General features: G+C 43.7%; 1 protein-coding gene and 1 long non-coding RNA gene across 5 annotated transcripts in view; one reads left to right on the forward strand and one right to left on the reverse strand.

The window, feature by feature from the left end:
• LOC116183457 (uncharacterized) overlaps positions 1 to 25,147 on the reverse strand; it is a 53,006-nt gene that overhangs the window by 17,124 nt on the left and 10,735 nt on the right. The window contains exon 4 of one of the 3 annotated variants that reach the window (XR_004148091.2): positions 1,263 to 1,324. This is a non-coding gene — a long non-coding RNA (uncharacterized LOC116183457). Of the gene's footprint in view, positions 1 to 1,262; positions 1,325 to 17,227; positions 17,481 to 18,712; positions 19,004 to 25,147 lie in introns of those variants that run through there. The other 2 variants (XR_013339653.1, XR_013339654.1) reach the window with 2 other exon arrangements.
• On the forward strand, positions 5,227 to 24,215 carry PSEN2 (presenilin 2). Of its 2 annotated transcripts, none has more exons than XM_021537001.3 (11): positions 5,227 to 5,315; positions 10,337 to 10,532; positions 11,255 to 11,484; positions 12,336 to 12,477; positions 13,338 to 13,405; positions 14,152 to 14,372; positions 15,177 to 15,275; positions 16,949 to 17,026; positions 18,599 to 18,718; positions 19,202 to 19,320; positions 21,789 to 24,215. In XM_021537001.3, exons 2-11 carry the CDS (start codon positions 10,389 to 10,391, stop codon positions 21,942 to 21,944), a joined length of 1,377 nt encoding a protein of 458 aa, XP_021392676.2. In that variant the 5' UTR covers positions 5,227 to 5,315; positions 10,337 to 10,388; the 3' UTR covers positions 21,945 to 24,215. The 2 variants fall into 2 exon arrangements, with proteins under 2 accessions (XP_021392676.2, XP_021392677.2); XM_021537002.2 differs by having other exon boundaries at positions 19,202 to 19,324; positions 21,789 to 21,939.

Raw genomic sequence — 25,147 nt, forward strand, 5'->3', positions numbered from 1 at the left:
TTTACAGTTTCATTGTACAAGAGGGAAAAAAAAGTCTCAAGGTTTTGAAAAGCCACAGTTTAACTGTGGTTTAACTATGGATTTTCCTTTAACCTGCTTTATTTCATCAGTAGAAAACCCCTGTATAAACTCTTTAATTTAATTTATCTTAGTATGTTATAAACTCTTCAGTTACTGAATAATTGAGAATCAAACTAGCTTGATCCAGTTTAACTAGGTCCATTCGAAACCTAATTTAGGGCTTGATTAAATGGTACTAATGTGAAGTTAAATAAACTAAGTGCCAGTAAAAGCTATTTTAGGAATTGCCACTCCTGCTGAAGAGTAAGGAGTTTAAAACAAACTCATTTTATTTACTTTAAAAGTTACTAAGATAAACTATTCTAAGTGCTTCTGTGCAGAAAAACTTGCAGAGCTATGACAATGGACTTGGCTGGAAAACTGCTGCTTAAAATGAGCTCATGAGTGAAGCACAGAAACAGAAAGTAACTAAACCTTGCACCTTTTATAAACAAAAATCAAAATACAGCACTTTCCCCCTTTCCCCTTAGGGGAGGGAAAAATACAATTTTGCCAACATTTTCTCAGTTTCCTTGCCATTGCTGCCACAGTTGTGGCTCTAGCAGTGGGAGCACTGGTCATGATACAACTGTGCCAGCAGAAACAAGCTGGGCTCAGTCTGAGTCCGACGAGCGAGGCGGAATCCAGCAAATAACGTGGCTTTAAATCAATCATTTTTGTAGCGTCAGGAGTTTCGCAGCACGAGCCATTTCACGGATACATTCTCCGTAAAGGGTTATATGAGCAGAGAATGTATTTTGCAGGGATCTGATTACACTAAAAATTCCCTGAAAGGCTTGTCCCAGAGAGTCCCCGGGCTGGAGCTGCAGATGTCGGAGCCCATCCCAGTCCCGAGGAGAGGGATGTACGCGGCAGAGCTCTGTCCCCTAGTGGGCGAGCGAGACGCTCCTTCACAGCTCGTATGGGGAATCCCCTTCCAGTGGAACAGGGAAGGATTTATTTGAATATGAATGTATAATTCACATTCCCCACTCATGCCCCCCTCACTAACAATTTTACAGTTCATTTGAGTAGGTATGGGGAATTTAATGAGTAATTTTTATTCCCTTTTTAGTTTTTTTTTTTTCTTTTCCACATGCATTTTGAAAAGATGTTAGACATTTGCTTTCCTTTTTCCCAGGACAGACCTCATTTCAGTTAAAGTCATTGTATTCAAAGAGAGCAGAGTAGTGTGAACTCACAGATTTCCAAGTCACGTGAAGAGGTCTGCTGATTGCTCGGAGCCTGGGACTGTCTGAAGGATCTGAAAAGCCAAAGAGATACCGACAACCTTAAAGGCATAGTGCTGCTTGTCAGACTGGTGCATTTGTCTCCTTTAGCAAAACTGTACAGAACTTGTACATGAGGAGGCAGGAGAAGCTGTCTGAGAAAGACAGTGGTCCAGAGGATACCATGGCAGCAGGAGCTCTGCTCCTAGGCAGGCACAGGGCACTTCCACTGGACTCCTGCTTGATGGGCCTCCCAAGGACCTGTGCCTAAAAGCATGATTTTGATGGCATTCCATTGACTTGGATACATCACTGACTGCTTTGTGACTGCACACTACTAGATTTAATTCCTGTTCCCTTCCCACCACTTTGGCCTTGTCTCTTTTGAGAGAATCTCATATTTAGCACAGTTCTATATCCTTTAGAAAGAAGCCATCTACACAGCTCCTGGGATGCTGTAGACCTGGAAGGAATGGACCACGAGGTGATCTCAGGTCTGTGCAACACCATGGGGGATTTGTGTTGAGTGAACATTCATGACACATCTTATGAGTATCCCCTTGCACAAAGTTGAGCTTCCAAGGGTCAGGCCCACAGCCTACAGTCTAGGGGACTTTGGATCTTTACTTAGCTCTGTTTTAGATACAAGAATACACCACTCTTCAGTATTGGGGTTAAAATCTGATCTGGCTGGTTACACGGAGGCATCAGGGATACACCAGTGTGGGAACACTCTTCAAAAATCCACACAGGAGTGTGACACCAATACATGATTCCTGTCCACAGGTGGCACTCAGTCATGAGCCCTGGCTGCTTGCTAAACCCTCTCATGAATGAGATCTCATTCAGTTAGGAGAAAAATGTCAGCTTTGGTACTCAGTAATGACCTTTCCTTGAGGGACTGCAGATCTATGGAGTGGAATAAACTGAGCAAGACTCCTGGAAAGCACTGTCTATTCCAGAACAAATCTCCAGTGTGCTGGCCTGAACTTATTCATATCTTCTGTGCAAGCACAAGAGGTTTTAATGTTATTTTGACAGGTGGTGTCATGTCTGTTTCCATTCAAAAGCCAAGGGAGCATCTCTGTTTGGATTTGTGTCAGTAGTCCTATTTCCGGGTATTATTTACATCTCCTGAAATAAAACAGTCACAATGCCTTGGATATATTTGAAGGACTGCAACAGTTTATGACCAAAACCTCCCTGAGATTTCCTGCCATAAATATCTCAGGACCAAAATGGAACACATGAGGGCAATCCCAGAGAATGTCCCTGTGTACTTCAGAACAACCACCAGCCTGGTGAGAGACACTGACCTCCCAAGTCATAAAGCTGTGATGCAGCTGGGCATCTGATTTTCCTGGCAATAAGCACACTCTGCATTATCTGTGAGAGATCTTTTAAGGAAATGACTGTGCAGATCTGTTAAAAAAAAAAAAAAAAAAAGAGAAAAAACCAGAAATACATTGACATCCATAACATGCAGTGAAAGGCTTTACTCAAAGAGCCTGTTAACTTGCTCTCAGGTCAGATGCTTCTCATGTGATGCAGCTAGGAAAAAACATGTGAAAAAGTCATTCTGACTGAATGCTGCAAGGAAGGAACACTCATGGATGGAGAGACCAAAACAACTCTTTGTCTTCCTATTACCCACTTTAGGCTACATAAAGGAACACTGAGCTAAGATAGATTTTTGCCTCATGCTACAAAGGAGGCAGGCAGGATATGCACTATGAGAAAGACAGTTGGGTTTTACATATCCATGTTATTGTGCTTCCATGAAGGAAGTACATGAATTTTTTTCCTAAAACCCTTTGCCAGGTTGCACAAGACCTACACCTCTTTGCATTTGTCCATCAGGGTGAGAGCAAAAAGGGAGGATCTAGTGAGAATGTGTAAAGAAGCAAGGAATTTGTCTCTAAATTTTAGTCCAAAGTAGGCACCTGTGAACCCTTCATACAGCAGAGCAGCACTTTTGAGAGAGACAAAAAGCTGCAAGTTTAGCTTTTAAAGTTGCTGATAAAGGGCAACTGGGCTTGTAAAACTAGTTCCCATCCCTTCAGCCCCTAGAAAAAGGAGCCTAAGAACAATTTCCCTATCTCCTGCACAGATCTATGGCAGGCTCACTGGACTGACAGCTGCCAGTGAGGTGAAGAGCAGCACAGTTCAGACTGTCAATGCTTTGGCTTTGAAGCTGCAAAATGTTTTAAAACAGATGATTAATATTTTTACTATTATCCCAAATTTGTGTCAGATACTTATGCTCCATGTAAAAGTAAAGGGGAATAAAATTATTGTCAGTTGTGGAAAATCTGAGTGGAACCAAAATTATTCCTTCCCCTAATGTTAACAAAGCAGCTGAGCATAAAATGTGTGAACGATTCAATACATCAGAAAAGTTGCCATATAAAAAACATCTCCAGCTGGATCAAGTGTCCAGTGAAAAGAAACTCAAGACTCAGCCAGAGACACAGCCTTTGAGGGAAACCTGTTAGAAAGAGCTCTGATAGTGAAGAGCTTTTGGACAGTGAAGAACACAGCCAAGCACAGAGTTTATCAGTTCTTCCAGACTGAGTTTACCTTAGCAAAGCCCAGCTGGCCATGCTGGGATAGGCAGCTCTCTGGGCCTCTGAAGAATTTTCCATGTAGCTTAGTTCTATGTGCAGTGTTCAAAATAAGAATTACAGGTACAAAGAAGGTGTATCACTTATCACTGATGTTGTGCAAGGAATATGGGAAAAAGAATGTGATATGGAATCTGCAGAAGATTCCATTTTGTCCAATGATTTATAGAGGGAGTTCATGTATTTGTACCTCGTGTCTCCTTCATTACCGTCTTACTCTTCATTCCTTCCGTATACAGAATCATCATGGGTGCCACGGAGCAAAGAGGAGTGTGAATGTCCCTGTGTCTGTGCCTGAGGTTTTTCCTGAAATGACAACAGCAGCAGAGGGAAATTGCCATGACTCCCGCTCATGTCTCTGCCCCCACAGATGATGAGCAAGTGCTACAGAGCTGCCAGATTCTTAACTTCCCTTGGCTGCTGCTTCATGAAGCAATGGGAACAGAGACACAAGTGGTTTTCTTCCGACTGATGAGCAATTTCAACTATCAACTGGATTATCTTGCTTACAATCATGCCTTTTTTTCTTCTTTTAATTTTTAAACAAAACCACTTACAGTCTGAAAACACAGACTCCCCACAGCCATTGCAAACAGGGCAAAATTGTAATTTTCCTTATTCACCCCTCTGATCTCTAAACTGAGCAGGGGTCAGACAATGCCAGCAGAACTATTATTTGGCCATTTCCTCTGGTTTCTCTGTTTACTCCTCCACACGTCTCTCTTATTAGTCCTTTTATTTCCATCAGGATCTGCATGTTTGCATATAATTTTATTTACTGAAGGGATAAATTGATACACATTAAGCCTTCCAATACTTGAAAGGGTTCTACAAGGACAGAAATGGACTTTTTACAAGGGGATTTAGTGACAAGGGGGAATGGATTCAGACTGCCAGAGAGCAGGTTTCGATTATGTATTATATATCGGGGGACGTTCCGTACTGTGAGGGTGGTGAGGCGCTGGCACAGGTTGCCCAGAGCAGCTGTGGATGTGCCATCCCTGGAAGGTGCTCAGGAACATGTTGGACAGGCCTTCAGCAACGTGGTTTGGTGGAAGGCTCCAAGCCATGCCAAGGGTTGGCCCTGGATGACCTTCACGGCCACTTCCAACTCCCGCCATCCCGAGACTCCGCCCCATCCAGGGCCGGGGCACGGCCCGCACCCGCCCCGCCATGGCGGCGCCGCCGCCTCACAGGCGGCCCCGGGCGGGCGGGGACAGCCGCCTTCCTATTGGCCGAGCCTCTCCCATTCCTCTCTTCTATTGGAGAAGAGCGGCCCGTAGGCGGGGACAGCCGCTGAACGACGGCTGGGGCGGCGAATGGGCGGGCGCGGCCGTCCTCGCGGCCGGCGCCGGGGCGGGAGCCAATGGGAGCGGCGGGGGGCGCGCGGCGCCGGGAGCAGGTAAACAGCGGGGCCGGCGGGGCGCGGGCCGGCGTGGGGTGCGGGGCCGGGATCGAATGGGGATCTTCGGCCGGGGGGATGCTGCGGGCTGCGGGCGGGGCGGGGCAGGCCTGGCCCCCCCCGTCTGGGGGTCGCCGCGCTGCCAGAGCTTCCTGTATCTCTGTGTGAATATACGTACATATGTATGTTCTCATATAGGTGCGTGTTATATAAAAAAAAATGTACATATTTCCATGTCTGTTGGTGTATGTACGTGTGTTAAAATGTCTGTATACCTATTTCTCCTGGGCGCTGGCGGCGTATCCCGGCTTTCATTTGGAAGCGCCTCCGGCGCGCCTTCAGAGGCAGCCAGATTTTTTAATCTGCGTTCAAAAGGGCACCTGGGAAACAAGAGCATCTGAGCATCTGCATGGGAGCTCCTCTGGCCTCCTGCAAAATCTCTGCCTGGCGGGGTGGGGCTTGTCTTGGGGTTTTTCTCCGCTTTTCTTTAATTGTTGTCGGTGTCTCGGCCCAGGGGAGCAGCCCAGCCCCGCGGTGCCCCGTGTCCCACTGGCCAGGACACGAACTCAGCCCCGGCGCAGGTGTCCCTGGGTGTCCCCCAAGTGTCACCTCCAGCCCGTGCTGGCTCTGACGCCCTCAGCAGTATTGGGACCAATGTGAGCTGCTGCTCCCGCATGAGGAGCGGGAGCCGGGCTTTGCGGTGTTACTTGTGTGAGCAGTTCTGCAGGGCTGTGACAAGCAGCTGGCTGATGGAGTATTTGGGCTCCGTGCTGGCAGAATAATCCTTCTGACCCTCTCCGATTTCAGCTCTGCCAACAGAACCGCCTTTTGGGGCTACATCTTATGCCTTTCTCTTGTGGGACAAGAGAAAGTAGTGCTAGTTCAGCCACAATGTATAAAAAAAGATACAAATCTTTACAACTTCCCATAGCATCTTTTTTTCTTATTTTTGTGTCTGGGGGCTGAAAGGGAGTGGTACTTGCACTCCTGATATGCTGTGTTCCAAGTCCCCTGTCATTTTAGCAACATGCCCATTCTGACTTTATTTATCAGCAAGAGCATGGAAATCTTTCCTCCTAATTTTGGCCCCACCACTTCTGATTTCTAAAAAGTTTATTTTCTTCTCTTCATATTTATCAATAGCAGTAGTTGCTGCAGCCAAAACTTAAGAGAACATCAGGCTGTCAGTATCATCCCAAAGCTTTTCTCTTGATCTAAATATAGCAAAGAAAATACATTTTTCTTAATCTAATTGCCATCTAAAAGATCAATATGGATAAGAAGGAATTTTAACTCTCAAGTGGATAATTAAATATTCTGCCAGGCTATAGCAGCTATTCTGTGCTGTATATTGTAGTGGTATTATTTGTGATGGATGAAATACAAAGCAAAGGATTTAGATTGTTTGCAGCATGAAAATAAAAGGCAAACTGAGGCTAGATCTTAATGTTAGTGAACTGGCCTAGTTTAATCAAAATCCATAAACCTGCTTTTTCACAGCTGAGGAAGGAGGTCTCCTGCATGAAGGACATCTGGAAAGAGAATCGGTGATTCCCTTCAGGATTCGCAAGACTGCTGTAAAGCAGGAGCAATCACATTTCCACCTCAGCTCCTCTAAGAAGCACTTACTACTGGCCTAGTTTTTGTCCCCTTTCATTTTTGCCATATAGTTTTGAGACCTGGGTCATTTTGCTCTTAAGCGTTGTATGATTTTTTTGAGTGGGACCTGATGGTCTGAGAGGCAGAGAGGAGAACCTTGCCTGATACAACTTAGTGCTTCAGTTTGATAATGGACTGGCATGTTGTTTAAAGTATTTGGTAGATCATGCTCTAAAGCTTTCTGTGAATACACATACAGCTTACATTTATCTCAGTGTTCCATGTTTTCCATTCCTGAGCTGTCCTTCCTCCTTTTTCAGCTCAGCCTAGAAAAACAGTCAATATGCACAGACGTGTTTGCTGTCATGACCACGAGTGGAAGAGAAGGCTCCCTTGCTTTCCATTGTGGTGTATGCAGCATCCTTTGGCAGGCAGAAATCATTTCCGTGAGGCCCTTTTGCTTAGTTTAAGTAGTGAAATGAGATCAGGGCTTTGTAACACCCGTGTCTTAGCTGCCTAGTGCTGTGTGGCTCCCTCCTTGTTTGTCAAGCAAGTCCCTGGCTTTCAGTTCTTTCCCTCTGCTCATCCCAAAGGGTGCTGTGGTGCTGGGCATGTGTGTGAGAGTGACCAGGCTGGTCCTTCCTCCCCTGGAGGACAGATTGCTCAAATCACAGCTCTCTCAGGCAGCCAGCACAGTCTTGGTGCTATTTCAAAGTGCACCTCTGATGAATAAATAGTGGCATTAGACAAAATCCCTGCTGTCTGTGGTGAGGCAGAGGGGCAGAGCCAGTGTTCCTGCCCCTATAAACCATACATTCAAGGCCTCTGCCTAGGTAAAAGCCACAAAGCCACATTGCCAAGGGTTCTGCAGACCTGAGGTGAGGGTGGGCTGTTTGTCTGGCAGCGAGCAGAGGGCTTGTCACCTTAAAGCTCAATCCTGCTGGAAGGGGAATGCACAGTGCTCTGTATTCCTGGTGTGGGCAGTGCCACTGGGGCTGTTCTCATATCCACTCCCAAGGCCAGCCTTGCTGGGACCTGGCTTTGTGACAGCAAAGGGAAACTGGTACCTCACTGTGTTTTCAAAAGCAGGACAGAGCTGATGAGCACCTGGTGTTGACACCAGAGAGTTGGAGGGTGGTGAGCCAGCCCCTTTGGCAAGACAGTTTAGATCCATCTAAGGCAGCTGGGACTTCTGTGTCTGCCTGTAAACACACCTTGGGGTGTGTTTGTGTCAACCCTCATTGGAACCATGGCTGTATAAACAAGGGACAGTGAAGCTGTGTTCAAGTCTGAATCTGCTTGCTGACCAGAAGTATCATGACACCTTTGCATGTCCATATCCTTGTTGGGGCAGCATAAGAGAAAATGTGCTTAAAATTGGCTGTATTTCAACATGAGCTTATTTCTTCCCATGTAACTGTGAAGGTTAGTAATTGGCACAGTGGTTTTGCTATTGGTTTAACTCCTCCAGTGGGCATAACTAGGGTATTGAAAGTAGGCTAACTGGCTGTCCCTTCAAAGTCCTCTGCAGAATTGCTCTCTTTATGTAGCAAAAAAGATTTCTTAAATAATGTGAGAAAAAGGTCTTCAGTATTTTGATTGGGTTGTTGAAACCTAAATATTTTTTCCAAACTATCAGTGAATAAAGCTTTATTTATTTTCTTCCTGGTCTCTGGCATGAGCAGAAGGTTTTGAGAGTTATTTAAATCCTATAGGTCACAGATCCTGTGGCATGCATAATTTATCCTGTTCCTCATCCAGAATATGTCATGATTGAATGATTGTGGGTCTGACTTCTTTAAATACCTAAATCCTAGAACTGGAGCAGATTCTAGTGTCCTGGGTGTAAATTGTGAGCCTTCAGGTGCTTAGTCAAAAGAGTGTGTTAAGCATCCAGAGAGATCTTGGTCTCTGAGAAGTGAGCACCCAAGTGTTAAGCAGCTCACTCGGTAAGAGCATGGGATTACTATGAAGCTGACAGGCCTGGTGTGAGGGTTAGCCCTGCTTCTGTTTCCAATAACTGTACCACTTTTATCACCAAAGGAGGAACAAAAGGATATGAAAAAGCAAGAGAAGCCAGGGGAGGAGCAGATGTCTGAAAAATGTTTCACTTGGGTGGATTGAGGTGACATTCTAAAATTTCTTGAAGGTCCAGATGTGTTGAGGAGGCTGTGAAAGAAGTGGGGGTAGTTCTTCTTCTCCCTCTTTCCTTCCTCTAAAGTGAATTTCAGTTTCTTTAGTGAGAAGAAAGAATATCTCACAGATCTTCAAAGTGTATACTCTGATGTCAGGATGTTCTGGTTGGGCTGTGAATGTATGATTCAGATTTAAGTGACTGTGTCCAAATCACGTGGCTTCTTCAGCTTCCTCTTCTATTTCTTGAGACACAGGAGCTTGGGTAAGGTTCTGTTGAGGAGAGTTGTTGTGATAGATATAACTGCTGATGATGCATTAGATGTATGGTTTTGCTTGTGGACAAATGGCTGAGTATCAGAAAGTAATTAATTACTTGCTTTGTTAAAGTGACTTTATAAATGTTAAAAGGAATTTTCCTATTAGTTGCATTTATAACTTCCTGAAATCCCAATTTTAAGGCTGTTCTGCAGTATTCAGGGCAGTGCACCTTCTCTCTCTGGTGTCTAGAAAGAAGAGCTGTTCCTTTCCTTTCTGCACTCTGTCACTGCTATGCTTATTTCTGATTAGCAGTAGGTGAAAAGAGGCCAAGCATTTCTAGCCCCCATATTTATTCTGTGTTTTTGCCCATCCAAGTAGTTTTGCTTTTAATCACAAGACAACATAAGGAAAAACCCACAAGTGGCTCTCCTGAGGATATAGGTGTTTCCCTTGCTATGCAAACCTCTTAATCAGCAAAGAGAAGCACTGCTAATAAAATTCATCTGGTTAATAAACAGTCATAAGACAGCATGTAGCTCCTGATTAGTGCCTCGTGTAAAGCTGAGGCTCCAGGTTACTGAGAAACTCCTGCTCCTTGCTGATGCTCACAGGAGCGTTGTGTAAGAGGTGAGCTCTCTGACAGGCAGCCAGTGTGTGAGGTGAAGCTGTGTCTGGCCCCTGCCAAACAAACACTGAGCAGTGAGAAACCTCCTTTGTGGAAGGTAAGGTGTGCTGATGGGAGAGGGGAAATACGAGGCAGAAAGTGTGAAAGCTGTGGTAAAGACAAAGTAAGTTTCTTTAGTGCTGCATTTTGCTGATACCCATGCCTGCAGCAGTCCCAGTGACTTTAACTGAACAGATTGTCATGCCTGGGTGAGGGCAGGATAAATCTGCTGTTCAGAGGAGATGGAGCTGCATGGTGTGCTGGAGCCTCCCTGCTGAAATCTGCTGAATCCTCTTCAGACTTCCAGTTATTTGCAGTGTGGTGTTCACTGTTTTCTTCTCCTCTGCTCTGCTTGTCCCCACAGTCTTGAGTAGTGCTTGTCTGTGCCCTCCTGAGTGCTCCCTTGGGAAGCGGCGATGATCACGTTCATGAACAATTCAGACAGTGAGGAGGAGCCCTGCAATGAGAGAACATCCCTGATGTCTGCAGAGAGCCCTCCAGTACCCTCCTACCAGGATGGCCTGCAAGCCTCGGAAGCAGGGGAAGCACAGGCACACAGGGTAGGTGTGTGTCCCTCATGGGGAGGGAGGACATGGGGTGTGGTGGCAGAAGTAGTCCTGCTGCCCCTCAATCCCTCCTACCAGACTGTATTCTAGGATTGGCTTTGGTGTTGTTTTCCTGGTGTCAAGCTCAGCCAGGAGCAGCACTGCCTGTTGCCACTTCGTCTGCTCAGAATTTTTCCCCGTTTTTATCTCCATATATACTCCTCCCTTTTCCTTCTTTTGGTAACGAAACTGGCTTTTAATCAGGACCTGATGCACATATGACTGTTGCAGGATATCCTTTTTAGCCTTCTTGTTTTGCCAAATACCCTTTGTCTGCTCTGGTCAGATGCAGCTAATGTTAGAACACAATCTAGTCCAGCTGCCAGCAGGATAAAGCAAGCACAGCATTGCTGAGAGAGGAGGAACATGTCAAGCTTTTGTTACCTCAGATGACATTTTTTCCTAGTCTAGTTCTGGGCATCTTGCCCTTCATGTTCACGTGTCTGTCTATATATGTGCATTTGAAGAGGTCCTTAGATACTCATGGAATTGGTTTAAAAACTCTATTGTAATCTGTTTGCAATAGAATTTAATGGAATTTTTAATTGTATTGTTCAGTTGGTACCTTTCTATTAGGACTCAGCTGCTATGCTGTGGTGGCCTACAGCAGCCTTGTGAGACATGATTGAACACAAAGAAAAGAAGCATCTTGCACATTTGCAAATATGTCTTTTTAGAAGAGGCGAGCAGGCAGCAGCCGTGGCCCGAACAATATCGCTGGTGGAGAAATGTCTGGCTCGGGTGTTCCAGTGAGAGAAAGAGCCCTGGAAAATGAAGAGGAGGAGCTGACTCTGAAATATGGAGCAAAGCATGTAATCATGCTCTTTGTGCCTGTCACCCTTTGTATGATTGTTGTCGTCGCCACCATAAAGTCAGTGCGCTTCTATACGGAGAAAAACGGGCAGCTGTAAGTGGGGTCTGCAAACAGCCTGAGCATGTGGGACCCCCTGCTCCACACACACACTCTGTGCATGCAGAGTGCTCCCTTGGCAGGCTGGGAGAACCTTTACACAGGTAAAGGTGGCTGTAGAAACATACAGAGAGCTTACTGAAGCATGCTATGTTCACCTGTGTAAGTTTTTCCCATACCTGCATTACACTAATCTGTTAGCACTGTCATTTTGGGTGCCCTGAGTGAGGCCTGTGAGCAGCATAATAATGAAGCTGCTTCATTCTGCAGCAGAAAAGGCCCAGGCTGAACTCCTAGACTGTTCACTCACTAGCTGGCAGCAATCAGGGAATAGCATGTTCATTTGAATGAGTGTCTCATTTCCTGGTGATATTTCTGGTTCCTAAAGACTCATGGTGTGGGTACGTAATTCCATCCAGCTCCTGCTGACAGTGCCTGGCTCCTGGGGCTTGTGTTCTGGGGCTGTAACTGTACTTCACATATGGGGTGGAGAAAGAGGAACTGTGGTCCCTTGAACTGAATCAAAGGAACCAAATGGGGAAGGGTGTAGTAGGGTGGTGAGTAGGGATAAAAGTGTCCAAGACTCTCCTACCAAGTGTGGAAAGAAAGGGTGTCCCCATTTCAGAACAGCACTTGGGAATCCAGCTGCTCTGTAAGAACGTGCTTTTGATAGAGACCACTAATCTTTAGTTGATAATTAACTTAAGCCCAACCTACATCTCATGTTTGCTGTCCTTGGGAGTCCTACCTCCCTTTCTTTCCCACACACAAAGAGGTCTGGTTTTATCTGGGACAGATAGTTGGAAGAGAATATCTATACTTTATATGACTTTTGCTTTATCCTGCAGGATCTACACCCCTTTTAGTGAAGACACCCCATCTGTGGGCCAGCGTCTCTTGAACTCGGTGTTGAACACCATCGTAATGATCAGTGTCATCATTGTAATGACTGTGTTCCTAGTGCTGCTCTATAAATATCGCTGCTACAAGGTAAAGTACTCATGGCACAGCCTTTTCCACTTCTGTGCTGTGAGCCTGGGCTCAAATGGGCCTTGCATGGCAGTGAGAAACACAGGCACTGCACTGGCTCATCCTCATCTTGGGCACAGCAGGAATCATACTGTGCAGAAGTCTTTGTCAGTAGTGATGGAACTGTGGCTCTGAATAGGCTTTGCTATTATTTTGTTACTAATGGCAGGACCTTAAAAACAAGATCTGCTACTTCGTGTTAGTCAGGTCTGAGTCTTCTGCATCTGATCCAAATATTTTGCCATTTGTACTTTTGGACAAAGTTGTACTATTTACTGTGAATACATTCTATTAAGACATTTCACACAAGCTTTGTGGGAACTGGTGTTATTTCTGCCTGTGGAAGCTCTGGTAGAAGAGCACAAGGCTTGAAGGGAAAGGCACATTCAAGATCTCTGTTCTCTGGTGCTCAGGGAGTTCTCATGTGTGGTGCCAGCCCAGCATTTGAGCTCTGTCCATTCCTTGTTTTTAAACTTATCCCTAAGACAGAGTTTATTTTACAGCCTTGGGCAAACCCTTCCTCTTTCCTAGCAAACAAAAAGAATGTGTTCACTTGTATGAGCTAGCAACCAGTCTGAATACCCATGAAAATGCTTAGGCCAGAGACTGAAATAAACCCAAACCAGCTAAAATTCTAAGAGACAGAATACAAAATGAGAGTGGGAGAACTGAGAGGAACGGTTGTCCCTCCTCCTTCACTGACCATGGGGAATGCAGAGTCTTTGGACACTGGAAGAGGAGTGCAGAAGGAGACTATTCAGTTGCAGTTCTGTGCAAGGGTAACAGCCCCTACAATCACTGTCTCTTCTTGCCCTTGATAGTTCATCCATGGCTGGCTGATCCTGTCCTCCTTGATGCTGCTCTTCCTCTTTACCTATATATACCTCGGGTAAGTGGGAATGGTGCAGGTAACCTGGCAGTTCAGGGCTCCTTCATCTCAGCCAGGTCTTTCACCCACTTTGAACAAGAAAAGGAATCTCTCCTCTTCTCCAAATGGACATTTAAATGCTGTTAGAAGAAGATTGCTTTCTTTTTTAAAAAGTGGAAAAGAAGATCCTTAATAGTCAATGGTCACTGGGAAGTGATACCATGAGCATGAAATGAACAGGCTGAATCTTGTGGTACAGAGGCCCTGGATTGAGAAGCATGAGGAAAGGTGCTCTGATTTGTCTTTTTTCTTAGACAACATTGTTTCAAGCTCATTCCCTTAGCTCCCTGCTTAGGTGAAAGGAAACTTTTAACTTGTGAGTGACATTTTCATTTTTAACTGTGAGCAAATTGCACCTGGTGGGATGACACTGACAGGATTTCTGTAGACAGTAGATATGTCATGTAGCCACAGGCCTATGCTTATTTAAGACTTGAAATCCTGCTTGCTCAAGCCCTTGGAATTGCTGTTGAACTGAGGACTAAGCCAGTGTGGTGCTGGTCTGTAACACAGCACATCCATCTCATGCAGGAGGAACAGAGCTCAGAGCAGCAAGTAGCCAAAGGGCGGGTTCCCCTTTCATGATGAGAGCTGCTTCCTCCTGGTGTATCAGGGAGCTTTTTTGTTTAACTAAAGCCCTACTTTTTGTTTAACTTTGCATGTCACTTGCTTTCACTGCTTAGCTAAATTTTCTTGTGGTATTTCAGTGAAGTATTGAAGACGTACAACGTGGCCATGGATTATCCCACTCTATTCATAGTCATCTGGAATTTTGGAGCTGTTGGAATGATTTGCATCCACTGGAAAGGTCCCTTGCAGCTCCAGCAAGCTTATCTCATTATGATCAGTGCTCTAATGGCATTGGTGTTCATTAAATATCTACCTGAGTGGTCAGCATGGGTGATTCTAGGTGCAATCTCCATCTATGGTAAGTCTGGGACTCTCAAGGTGTGGCTCCTGGAGAGGATACTCTGTGGCAATCTCAGGACTCTATGTCCTTCAAAAAAACAACTTTATGGTGCTAAAAGCTTTAGAAAGTGCCAGATGAGCATTTAATTTGACTCCCTGCCTTGTCTCTTGCTAATTGTCCATGTAGGTAGTGTACCTCAGGTAGGTCTGTCAAAGTGGATCACCAAGTCAGGGAAGGACTGAACCTCACCTAACTGCATGGTAGGGGTGGCTGGATTTTTATCAGTAGCAGACCTGAGAGTCTTTCGGGTTTTGTTTATTGCTATCAAGAGACCATGGATTTTGGTATAAGTTTCAAGAGAACTGGCAGAGCAAGAGGGAGGAGATCCGATGGAGGAGGGAGGGTAGGCAGAGAGGTACTGGAGTGAAGGCCTTCCTTCATGTGAAACAGAGCCAGTGTACGTAGCGATGGATTGTGGAATGTGAACAAAACACCCCCACTCCTCTTCTAATTAAATTTAACATCTCAGTGAAATGCTGCCATCAGCTTTCAAAGAACTCATGTGGTATTCTCAAGGGGCTTTTTATAGGATTAGCACAGTGAAAACTCTTATTATTACATCAAGGCTTGAAGATGGTATTTTAAGTGAACAACACTTTTGGGGACTAGAACAGCTAGAGTTATGCAAAGTGGTGGAAAGAGCCATTCAGGAAATCATCTGGTTTATATGGATAGATGTAAATTTGAGGGGAAGATATCTTCTTAAAGAACATAAAATATGCATGACAGTTCAAGATGAGATTGGTCCTTTTCTTTCTGCAGATCTGATGGCTGTTCTCTGTCCCAAGGGGCCACTGAGAATGCTGGTAGAAACTGCACAGGAGAGAAATGAGCCCATTTTCCCTGCATTAATATATTCCTGTGAGTAAGATTACAATGTTAATGTTTTTAGCCAGATGAAACTCTATAAAACTATGTCTGTGTCAAAGCAAAGAGCACTTAGCTACTTTCTTGCCTTTAGAATGGTGCCAAATTAAGTTCTGGAATTTGTAGCAGGCCTTGTTTATCAGTTACAATGTTGGTAACTGTAATTAGCCAAGGGAGCCTACCTTTACCTTGCAAAGCTGGATATTCAGAAACAGATTTATCCTTTCATTAATATAGCTCTTTTTTTTCTACACACAAAACCCTGTGTGAGTTTTTGCCAAGTTCTGTGATGAGGTGATGCTCACTCAATACATCTATTCATGCCCTCTATACTGTACAGATGGCAGTGCTTACAATCTATTTCCTTTATCGTTCACTATTTGGCTCCTCACTTTGCAAAGGGCTCCTGGAAAGTACTGCTCTGCAAACAGCATCAGTCATCTCTCCCCTGGCTTTCTTGGGCTGTTTAACTACCATGGTGTCTGGTGCCCTAGTCCAGAAGTATCCACGTGCCTAAGATAAGATTGTTGGAAGGCAGAAGACTCAACACTCATGGGACCTGAACTCAAGTGGACCTTCATGGATGGACCTCAGTGACTTTTTCATTGCATCACTTGGAAGATGAAGGGTTATTCCCAAATGTTTGGTACTAAGCTGAGGATGCCTACAGCCTGACTGATTCTTTTTTTTCTTCAAGCATTTAATGTTATGTAAATGCTTTTATGTGTTCCAGGTAGAGTCTCTGTTCACCTCAGGTGCCTTCCCTTTTACAGGCGATTCTGTTACACTGACCTGAGACAATCTAGGTGAAGTCTCTCACATGCTTTTGTTAACAAACAAGAGCTTCCTTAAAGGATAATGCAGTTCAGTAAGTAATAAATACTGAACAAAAAGTTGTTGTGCAGAATATCAGTGTCTCCATTGCAAGACTACATTCTGTGGCTCCCTCTAAATGCAAAAACATCATCTAGGCTGAGCTCATCATGGAAAAGCAGGCACTGTGTTTGGCTTGGCTTCTTTTGTTTAGGTTAGCTTATATAAAATCAGAGAGACTAATGCACACTTAAATAAAAAGCTGATTTTAGTTCCCTTCTGCTGATTTCGGAATGGTTTGTATTCCTTTTCAGTTAAGGGATCCCAAGAATAAACCTCCAAACATCAGTTACTATTGGAACCAAAACAGAAATGTGCAATATTTTGACAGGGTGAAGCCACAACAGGCAGAGAGAAAACTTGCATTCTGACAACTCCTGTAATCCCTCACTTGTGTGCTGTACCTTTAGCAGAACATGAGTAAACTGTGTTAGTTAACCTCTGGTTACCTTTTGTATTACCATCATTCCCTGGGAAATTGTTTTCTTTCAAGAGAAGAGCCAGAAATCAGGAAGAAACCAAAGGAGTTGAGGGCCCTGGTTCTGGAATTACTTTCCTTAATCCACAGAGAAGATTATATTGACTCTTAGCTCCTTGTGCTCTGGGACTTTTTAAAAACTGAATGGATGCAATGCCTTGGCTTTCTCCCACCTTGCCGTCTTAGTGTCTAGGGAAACCAACTGAGTGTTTTAGAAGCGTTTACAGGGGCAATGGTTTGTATTTTTCTAAATACTTATTTCCTCTGAGCTATAGTGGCCAATGTTTTATGCAGCTGATTACTTTCTTTCTTCCAGCTGCTATGATGTGGACAGTTGGAATGGCAAAACCAGACACAGCAGCTAGAGGACCAAGTCAGCAGACATGGGATGCAGGTTTGTTTGCACGTCTCTCTCATGCAGAGCACTGTCCTACAGAAATAATGAATATGTTTGAGACTGAGTGTAAACATAAACCCCCAAATCCTGATGGATGAATTTTTTTCAGTGTTGTTTCTAGCAGAACTCAGTAATGTTCATAAACCTGTTGGTAGGACTGGCAACAAAAATGAGCAGACAGTGTAGGAAGCTCCAGTATTCAAGCCACTTTTATTTAAAAAAAACCCAAACAGACAACAAATCAAACAGAAGTGTTGTTCAACTCACAACTTCAGTGTACTGAAATCAAAGCTGAAAGTGTACTAGTGGGTGGTTATAGTTTTCCATACTGGGGATGAAAAAGTACAACATAGGCTCCTAAATATAATACTGATGAGCTGGTGAACTTCAGTGTTGCATTCAGACCAGTGCCATGGAGCACCTTTCTGTAAGTGCAATATGGCTCACCCTGCTAAAGAAAATATATGTTTTTACCCTTGGGTAAAGCCTTGTGTTAAGACAGTTACCCACCAGTAGCTTTTGTGATTCAAGTTTACATTGTAGCTGGTTTGCAGTAATTTGTGTGCCATTGCTTTTATCTTCTTGAGATGCAAATTAAACTGCAGTTTTAAGGTGATTGAATAAAGTCTTACATGTGGTTTTGGGAGGATTTCCCATCTAGCCCTTTTGCACTTCAGAGATGACAGCACTTTTGAATGTTAATGCAATAAATGTATGCAAAGGCTGGATAACTAAACATGCTGCTTATTTCAAGATGAAGCAGCTGACATAGCAAAGAATGGCAGGGACACAATCCTGCTGGGCAGGAAACAGGGCACAGAGCAGGCACAGACTACATGCTGAGGGGTACAGAATGCTCTGTGGAAGCTCTTGTGTCCCAGATCAGTCTGCTTGCACCTGCAGTAGCAGCAACCTGTCAAACTGACATGGACTGAAGAGTTTGTAGGAGCTTCTGAAAAATAGGAATTGTCAGATAAAGTCATATATCACAGACTGTCTGCTTCCAAAAGTACTGCCAAAGGCTCTGTCAGATGTGCTTTAACAGAGGGGGGAAAAAAGTTAAATTTGTGGACAATGAAATGTGTCTGCTTTCTACATGTGCACAGTCTCCAAGAATGTCAGTGTGATTCAGGACTTCTCTCACAAATGGCAGTCCTCTTAGTCATCCATTTTGGTTATATGACTGGTTAGGGAATACCTGAGCACCTCAATCCCAAATGTATAACACTGTGGGAATGCACATTAGCTTCAGTGGGTTTGCCTTGTCATTCTGGCCTGTGCAGAGCAATGTTAGGTCTGTGTACGTGCTCACTTGTTAAAGCCATTGAGCTTCTGGGTGGCTGCCAGAGAAGCTGTTCCAAACGGTAACACACAGGTTTCCCTCAAAGCCCTAAATGTCTCTGCCTAGCTGCTCTTGATGTGGAGGAGACAAAGGGCAGACTCACAGGAGTATGGAATTCATGAGCTAAAACATGTTATAAATGTAGCTGTCTCTTGTGTTCTTTTTTTTTTTTTTTTTTTTTTTTTTTTTTTTGTAATCCATTCTTGGCCTGTTTTTGTGGAACCAAGCTGAGGATGGGAGAGAACACCTCAGGAGCCCTTCACAGGCAGAGTCTCAGATATCAGAGATGAGGAGTCCTGTTCCAACCCGCCCCGCCACTTCTTTAGAGGAGCTTGAGGAGGAAGAAAGTAAGAGAAGCTTTATACCTTGTTTTCAGTGTAGTCAGAGCCTGACATTTTTACTCTTTGTGGCTAATGCTGTTTCCTAGTTTGGTCTAATCACAGTTAATTTGAATAGTTGCTTGCTGAGCAATGAAGGTCTCGATTCTGACTTGCTGCTGCAGAATCTGTTCTGGGATTGTGATTCCAGTGACATGTACAATTTAAACAGTTCCTTCTTCCCCTTGACTCCTGTCCTTCTCTGTCCTTGTGCTTCCTCAGTTGATTCATTTGTAAAGCAGCCCAGGGAAGCACCTCAGAGAATGAGGGAGAACAAAGCAATTAGTGGGAAGAGGGGCTGGAAGTCTCAACCTCCTCAGGAATGTGTGGGTCCAAGTTGGTAGCCAGGACTAGGAACATTTACCTGCTCCCCACGGGACAAGAATTTGTTCAGGAGGAAGCAAAACAGGAGGCTGAGAATTAACACTTGTTTTCTTTTTCCACTTCTTTCAGGGGGTGTGAAGCTGGGCCTTGGAGACTTCATATTTTACAGCGTGCTTGTTGGGAAAGCAGCTGCCACAGCTAGTGGAGACTGGAATACCACACTGGCCTGCTTTGTAGCCATTCTCATAGTAAGTGAGCAGCTTTGAAAGCTCTGTCACACCCTGCTCAGCACAGAATTGTTGCCAGAAGTACTGCTGAATAAGTCCAGGTAATCTGCTAGGTATTTAGGAATACTCTGTCTCTAGGCTTTAGACAGCCACTGCAGCAGAATGATCCAGGCTAATCAGAGCAGAGCCAAGCATGGATATGATGGGGGTGAAACAGCCCCAGAGAACTGCTGGTGTGTTTGCTTCAGCCACAGGAGTCAATATTAGGACCTCAACACTGATTAGCAAGTGTAGTTGAAAAGGTTAACTCTGTTATGCTAAGGGGTGCTGATAGATAAGAGGGTGAGAACCTATCTTATTCTACTATTTGAACTGGAAAAAAATGAGAAGGAAGACTTAGATCCATGGAAATTATCAGTAAGGGCAGAAGACTAACATACTGTAGCTGCTAAAGAGCTGGTCCTGCCAGGTCTAATGAAGATACACTGTTAAGCTTCTACCTGATATCGGAATCTGAGGTATTGATGATTCCAAGATTATAGAAAGTCTCTTGTCTTTTTGCCCCATTGCCAAAAAAAAAGCCATAATTTGTCTGTGCTTGTTTCAAGGTTGTTTATTCTGTTTATCTCTAACATGTTCTGCTGCCCTGCCGCAGGTCTGTCCTGCAGGGCAGCGTGTGGGGCTCTGCCCTCAGTGGGATGTTACAAACATTAAATACCAGAAACTCCCTGGGCTGGATTTACAATAACGTGCCAATATTTGTCACCTACGTTGAACAGTGTGTCCCCAGCCTAAACCAACAGAAAAATGCCAACACCACAGTGAAACGGAGGGAATGAAGAAGGAGAAAAAGGACAAGACACACCCAATTTCCTCCATCTTGTCCCCTTTAAACCCCTAATCTAAAATTCTAAAATTTTACTTTTGCACCTGTGCCACACTTGATTATTACTTATATCAAACACTCAGAGTTTGTAATTCATCCTGTAAGATTGAAAACTCTTTTCCATGGACAGAGATCAGAGACAGTGTCTCTCGGGGCTCTGTACAGGGGGATTCCTGACCCCTTGCCAGGGTCCCAGGCCTTCCAAGGCAGCCACAGGGAAGCCCTGGATTCCCACAACCTGAGTGGAAAATAAGTACTATGCACTTGTTGTTTACCTCAAGGTCCTCATGGAAATTAGCCAGAAAGACAACAGCAGGATTTTTAGAATGTAAAAGAAAATCGATTACTGTGTCCTTCTTGGGCCTCTATTTTCCTACTTATTTCCCAAGGACAGTGCAAGTGACTGTCACTTGTGAAGATTGCACATCAAAAAGCATGAGAACTAGAAATTAGCTGCCTTCACTGGAGTCTGTTCAGTGTAGCTTTCTGAACCCACAGGTCAGAGAAACCCACAGGATCACCAAACTCCATATGCTGCAGTCCAGCATGGGGGGGATCCCTTTCCTGGGGGAAATGTTCTTGGTCATCTGTCTTGTGAGGCCAAATGCCCCATCCTGTGTCCTTTTTGGTGCTGTTAAAGCTTGTTCCATCTCCTGCAGTTTCATAATCTTGCTGGTTCTCAAAAATGTCCCCCCAGTTTCCCAGCAGTAAGCACATCTTAAAAGGGAGATGAGATTTAAAAAGCAGGTGCAGGCCAGATATGGTCCCCGTGAGAATAAGAACAGAACTACAGGCTCAGGTAGATTGTGAACAAGTTTGCAATCTAGAAACACTGATTTAAAAAAAAAAAAAAAAAGAATTTAAAAATTCCTGTCTGCTGATCTTTAGCTAGTGGATATTTTTGGAGCCCAGTGTCTTTGACGTTTTGTCATCATGGAAGAATTAAAAAGGGCTCTAATGAGAGAAGGAATCTAGAGGTACTTAGCCACAGTATCTATCCAGAATATAAAATATCTTCCTCACATGCTCCAAAAAGCAGATCTGAGCCTACAATGCAGGTAAAACCAGAACTCATCCACTGTAATAAGCAATCCAGCCAAAAGAACAGCAGTGGATATTTGATTTGGTTTTGGGTTGGGGTTTTTTTGTTTTTCTTTCTTTTTTTACCTAAGGGACCTTGTAAACTGGGAATGTGCTGTAAGTATTAGAGACCTTCGGTGAAACTTCTATATTTGCAGGTCACCAGGATTTAAGTGCTTTTGTCTGCTGGATCAGTACTTCATTAATAATGACACAGAACAAGGAGTAAAATAATGTGTAAAGAAGTTAAACTCTCAGGGTCAGCTATACCTCTGCATTTGCTGTTTATACCACTTTCTCAGCAGAGAGCTGTGCTCAAAATTGCTGAGGAAAAACGTGGCCAACTTGTGTGAAAGATGAAGCTGTGGGCACCTACATATTCTGCTGCTGGTAGCTCAGGCAGTCTGCAGTGCTCTACAGTGCATTTAGATAATTATCTGTATGTTGGCTTGTTGGTGACAGATGTATTTCTGGTTGTTTTACTAATATCTCCTTGTGTTTTTTATTCTGTTATCTCTGACAGGGTTTATGCCTAACACTTTTACTCCTGGCTGTTTTTAAGAAAGCACTGCCTGCTCTTCCAATCTCCATCACCTTTGGCTTGATCTTCTACTTCTCGACAGACAACCTTGTGCGACCATTCATGGACACCCTGGCCTCCCACCAGCTGTATATTTAGAAGAAGTGGGAGTTAGAGGATTCTTTTTCAAGCTTTGCTGTGAAGTATGGTACAATGTTTGGAATAGGTCATAAAGTTTTTACACTTAGTGCCATATATTTGTAAGGAAAACACTAATTCCTTGATCTGCCGTGTACTAAAAATCTAATAGTTACGTGTTGAACTGAGATTTTTCACAGGACTCTTGGTGAAAGCCTGGCTCCTTGCTGATGTCAGAGTGTTACTTTTATTTTATTTGGTGTGCACAGTGGCTGTTGTGAGCACAGAAACCTGTATGTGGCATGGAACACTGGAGAGGTGAGGGGTCTGATCTTTCAGGAGCTAAGTGTAAGGTGTTTTAGCCCTGGAACTGCAGTCATCTTCTACCATACTCTAGAATTTCTAAGTCTTCACATGTTTGAAGTGTGCAAACGTGAGGTGCAAGTGATTGGAACAGCACAGCTGGCAGCATGCACAGACCAGTGTGTGAGCCATTAGAGAAGTGAGGCTGAACTTCCTATGCTGGCTGCTGTGCACACAGCATCTGTTGCAATTGCCCCAAAGGCCCATTTATTCTGACCCTAGTTAGACATGGTGAGCCATGAAGGATCCAGACAGAATGTCATGGTTGGAACATCAGGCTCCTGGCTCTAAGCACATCCACCAAGGCAGCAAGCAGCTGATGGAGACAGGGCTGCCCCTTCCAGCACACCAGATTCTCAGCGTGTGGAAAAGGATACTGCTGTCTCCTCCCAACATTTTATTGTTTAGGAAATATTCTTCTGGGTCATTTCTACAATCCTGAAGTGACCCTAAGGTGGAAATGACTGAACAACTCCAGTAAATTAGACCTGTAACTTACTACGTGTGTTTCTGGTCTCATTTCTGTGCATTGTTGTAACTACTCCAAAGGAGGATTTACCTTCCCTTTATTAAGAGGTCCTCTCTTACACTGACTGAGACTTGGTTTACCTAGGTTTTTGTACCGTTTAAAGATTATTTTTTTAATTACAAATATTAAAATAGCTATTTAGTGTCAAAGGGACTGTTTTGGAAATATCCAGTCATAGTTTGTATCAAAATATTGGGGTGCAAACTTCAGTGTGTTGTTACATTACTTGTAGGAATAGCTATACACCCTCAAGTGAGTTCATGAAGAAAATCACAGTGCTTGACATCAGTAAAAAATACATAGGGCAGACTGAACCTTTATATTTTGTCCACCATTGAAAATAATTGTGTTTCTACTCTTTGAGTTAGCTTTTCAATAGTTGCCGAAGTTCTGTGATTTTATTTTTTATTTTCTTTTTACTCGTGTCTGTTACTCAAACAAGCTCAGTTTTCTTTTGACAGTTGATCAGTGTCAGTAAATGTAACATTGTGTGAGAATTTGTGAATAATGCAATGTTATTGAGAGACATAGACCTTAATTTCTGGTAATACTTTTTAGCTAAGGCTTTGAATTACACATTTTTTATGTAGTGCTTTTTCCAGTAGACCTGTTCAAGCTCATCTGCTTTGATATTTAACAAGAACATCACAGATGATTCAGACTAATTTTTAAAAAGTGCATAAGGGTTTTTACAAGGGGTGTGGGTGTGTGTGTATGTGTCTCTCAATCTGGACAAGTCAGTAACTCTTGCTCTTTATTAGTTTTCTGTGCTCATTTCTCACATCTGCAATATTTGGACTTAATAACTGTAGTCAGAGTTAACTATTACTAAAAGGTATTTCCTTTGGAAATGTAAATCAGTAGAGCTTTGTTTGCTGATTTTTAAGGTTTATGTGAGAGTTGCTTTTTCTATTTCTTTGTGTTTGTTCTTTTTAACAAAAGCAGTTATGGGGCCAAATTGGATTAAAATCACTGGGAGACATGGTTTTACTTTTTGCATTGCATGGTGTAGAGAGGATATGAATTATCTGTATATACTGAAAGAAAAATCCTGCTTGGCTTATCAGGGTTGTATTTCTATGAAAGCAGAGTTGATACCTGAAGGAAACTGGGAGGGGATCCTTCACATACTGAAGGATCCCCACTGGTTTTCTGCAGATGCTTGCCAAAGACTGGTCTTCCACTGACCAATTCTGCAGAACTTACAAGAATTTTAATTTAAAAGGTAACTGAGCAAGAGATTCTGGCAGTGCAACAGAATATATTGTCCTGGTGAGTGAAAGGAGTATACCGTGGATATATTGGAGTGGTTATAATTGTATAAAAGTTCATATGTATTTACCACAAATATATATTTGTGTTTGTGTGTGCATATACACACAGACATGCAAATTTTAAAATTACATGGAGTGATTTCTCATCTCTCTGGATGTTTTCACCTGTGCATAAAATGAAGTTCTGTTTGTGATGCTAACATTGTGCAGCATGGCTTAAGATGTGAAATGCAGAGGGCAGGATGCACCCTACTCATAGCTGGCTGCAACGACATACTGACTCAGTGACCTGGCAACTTGAATTAGCAAAGCATTTGTCTGCTAATGTGTTCATGCACCAGTGTCAACTTGCTGCATGCTCTGAAACAGCACAGCTGCCAGGTACACTGAGGTGACACCGTTCTTGATGCTGGTGTCACTCAACATCTGAAGTCTTGTAGGAGGTGCCATGTGTTGGCATTTTCCTGTGTGATCCTGCTCACACTCACCCTTCCGCTCCAGTCTGAAATGTGTGTTTCATTGCATCTAGTCTCAAATGTAGCTTAGGCATACATCAGTCTTAAAGGTCTAAGACTGAAGCCAAGTCCATGAACAAAAATGTAGTGGTTAGCCTGCCTAATGCAACCCCCCCCACAGTGAAACTTCTGGTGGGAGGTCTGGGGTTGTTTTGTTCAAGTGTCTGCTGTGTGTCAAAGACTGGAGATGAGCCCTGTCCTCAGAGGATGCACAAGAAGCATCAGAGTCATAATGAAAAAAACAGAAATAGGATAGTTCTTGCAGAAGCACACAGCTTTAATTTGATACTCATGGTCTCATTCATCAAACCTGACTTCAGGCTCTTTGTTCTTGCCTTCATAGGTACTTCTAGTTAACCCCACTGTGTTTACTTTCCTCTTCCTTGTAACACAAACTGGGTTTTGGTTTAAATTGAATATAGAGTTATTTTTCTTTATTGTTTCCCTCACTCCCTGATTTCAGTTTCTGCTTTAGAGATGCTCTTTGGCAGCCACGGGAGGGCAGTAGGTCTATGTGGAGAAGTACCAGCCATTTTAAAGTAC

This window comes from Lonchura striata, chromosome 3, assembly GCF_046129695.1.
Source record: "Lonchura striata isolate bLonStr1 chromosome 3, bLonStr1.mat, whole genome shotgun sequence".
Classification (NCBI taxonomy): domain Eukaryota; kingdom Metazoa; phylum Chordata; class Aves; order Passeriformes; family Estrildidae; genus Lonchura; species Lonchura striata.